Source organism: Meleagris gallopavo, unplaced genomic scaffold (assembly GCF_000146605.3).
Source record: "Meleagris gallopavo isolate NT-WF06-2002-E0010 breed Aviagen turkey brand Nicholas breeding stock unplaced genomic scaffold, Turkey_5.1 ChrUn_random_7180001927976, whole genome shotgun sequence".
Lineage (NCBI taxonomy): Eukaryota > Metazoa > Chordata > Aves > Galliformes > Phasianidae > Meleagris > Meleagris gallopavo.
In genome coordinates this window covers 1-1635 of record NW_011190178.1, presented here as the reverse complement: position 1 = coordinate 1635, position 1635 = coordinate 1, and the positions used below count along the sequence as shown (strand labels likewise).

The 1635-nt window shown below is 59.3% G+C and overlaps 1 protein-coding gene across 1 annotated transcript; it reads right to left on the bottom strand.

Annotated features, from left to right (window-relative positions):
• Positions 1-38: 38 nt before the first annotated feature.
• On the bottom strand, positions 39-555 carry LOC109364845 (platelet glycoprotein VI-like; the record flags this gene model as incomplete). The annotated part of the gene is made up of 2 exons (XM_031557666.1): positions 39-405; positions 522-555. Coding segments are annotated over 2 exons (345 nt in total), but the record flags the coding sequence as incomplete, so codon positions are not given.
• Between the last annotated feature and the right edge of the window lie 1080 nt (positions 556-1635).

The window sequence follows — 1635 nt, the reverse complement described above, 5'->3', positions numbered from 1 at the left end:
CACGTTCCCTGCGCTCAGGGAAATGCTGAGTTGGGGAAGCTGCGGTTTGTGTGCACGGAGGAGAAGAGATGGGACTTGGCCTTGTGGGAAAAGCTCAGGGCCAGCTGGTGTCCATAGTGCCCTCACCTGTCAGCACCAGCTCCACGGGCTCACTCTTATTTGATGTCCACAGTGGCTCTGACACCTGGTACCGACACTGATACGTCCCCGCATCTTCCAGCTTTGTGACAGCAAAGGAGAACTCAGCTGTATCCTGCTCCTTGTCTTTTTCCTTGTCGGATCTCAGAGTTCCATTCAACCAGAGCTGGACCCAGGCTCGCACGCGGGGCAGGTGGCAGCGCAGGGTGATATTGTCCCCCAGGGACACCCCCTGGCTGGGGTGCAGCGACAGGGAGGCTGGGGGCACTGGGACAGGGCACAGCAGTCAGCCTTGTCCCTGCACACCCTCCTCTGCCCCTCTGATGACCCCTCACCACGCTCCCCTCCCTCTCTCCCCATTCTCCCCCTGTCCCCGTACTCACGTTGCTGTGCCCTGCTCGCTGCCACCGGCCACCAACCTGCAAGGGACACGGTCCTGGTCCCACACAGGGCCACCAACCCCCGTGGCACCACGTCCCCATTGTCACTCACCCAGGATGAGGGCCAGCGCCATTGGTGCTATGAGGCTGCAGCAGCTTGGGGACAGCGAAACTGCAGCAAAGACAGGGAGTGGCTGGAGAACTGCTTTCAGTTTTCCCCTTGGGGTGAGTATGGTGTGATGTCACCTCCCCACTTGGCAATGTGAGCCCATAGGGGTGGTTGCGCTGTGGAGTCCTTTTGTGGTGGGTCAAGTGGAGAGGTGTTCACTGCACACTGTGCCTGTTGAGATGCCCCACTCGCTGTCACCCCTGGGGTGTGACACACTGTCCCCAAAGGGCTGCGAGTGTGTGCCCTGGCATGCTGTCCCCCAAGGGATGCCAGACTCTCTGCACAGTGCCCCAGTAGGGCAGTCCATGATTTGCTGGGGTCTCCAGGGCAGCAGAGTCAGACAGTGACTCAGAGAGCTTGTTTTAAATGGGGACAGGGGAGGTTTAGGGTAGGTAGTAGGAGGAAGATTTTCACCCAGACGGTGGTGAGGCACTGGAACAGGTTGCCCAAGGAGGCTGTGGATGCCCCATCCCTGGAGGCATTCAAGGCCAGGCTGGATGTGGCTCTGGGCGGACTGGTCTGCTGGTTGGCGACCTGCACACAGCAGGTTAGGTGAAGGTGAATTTAGGTGAAGCCATAGGAGGGGTCTCGTGGGGTCTCAATGGGATTTTACTGGGGTTCCTTGGTGGTTTTTGCAGTGGCCCCAAGGTGCGCGCTGGGATTTGGGGTCCTCTGACACAGACCCTGACGTGGAGCTGCAGGGCCTCAGGCCATCTGCAGGGGAATCTGCATCCAGAGGGCAGGGGAGAAGGGTGGGTGATGGAAGGCCTTGAAGGACACGTAGAGGAGAGGAGTAGAGGAGAAGGACACCTTCGGGCATCTGTGGGGGATCAAAGGCATTGAACCACTTCCTCACCAGGACTCTCATCTCACCACACCACGTGTCTACGTGCATTGAGGACAAAGTAGAGGCCAAGGATGAAGACAAAGGCAGCAGCGCAGCCCCCC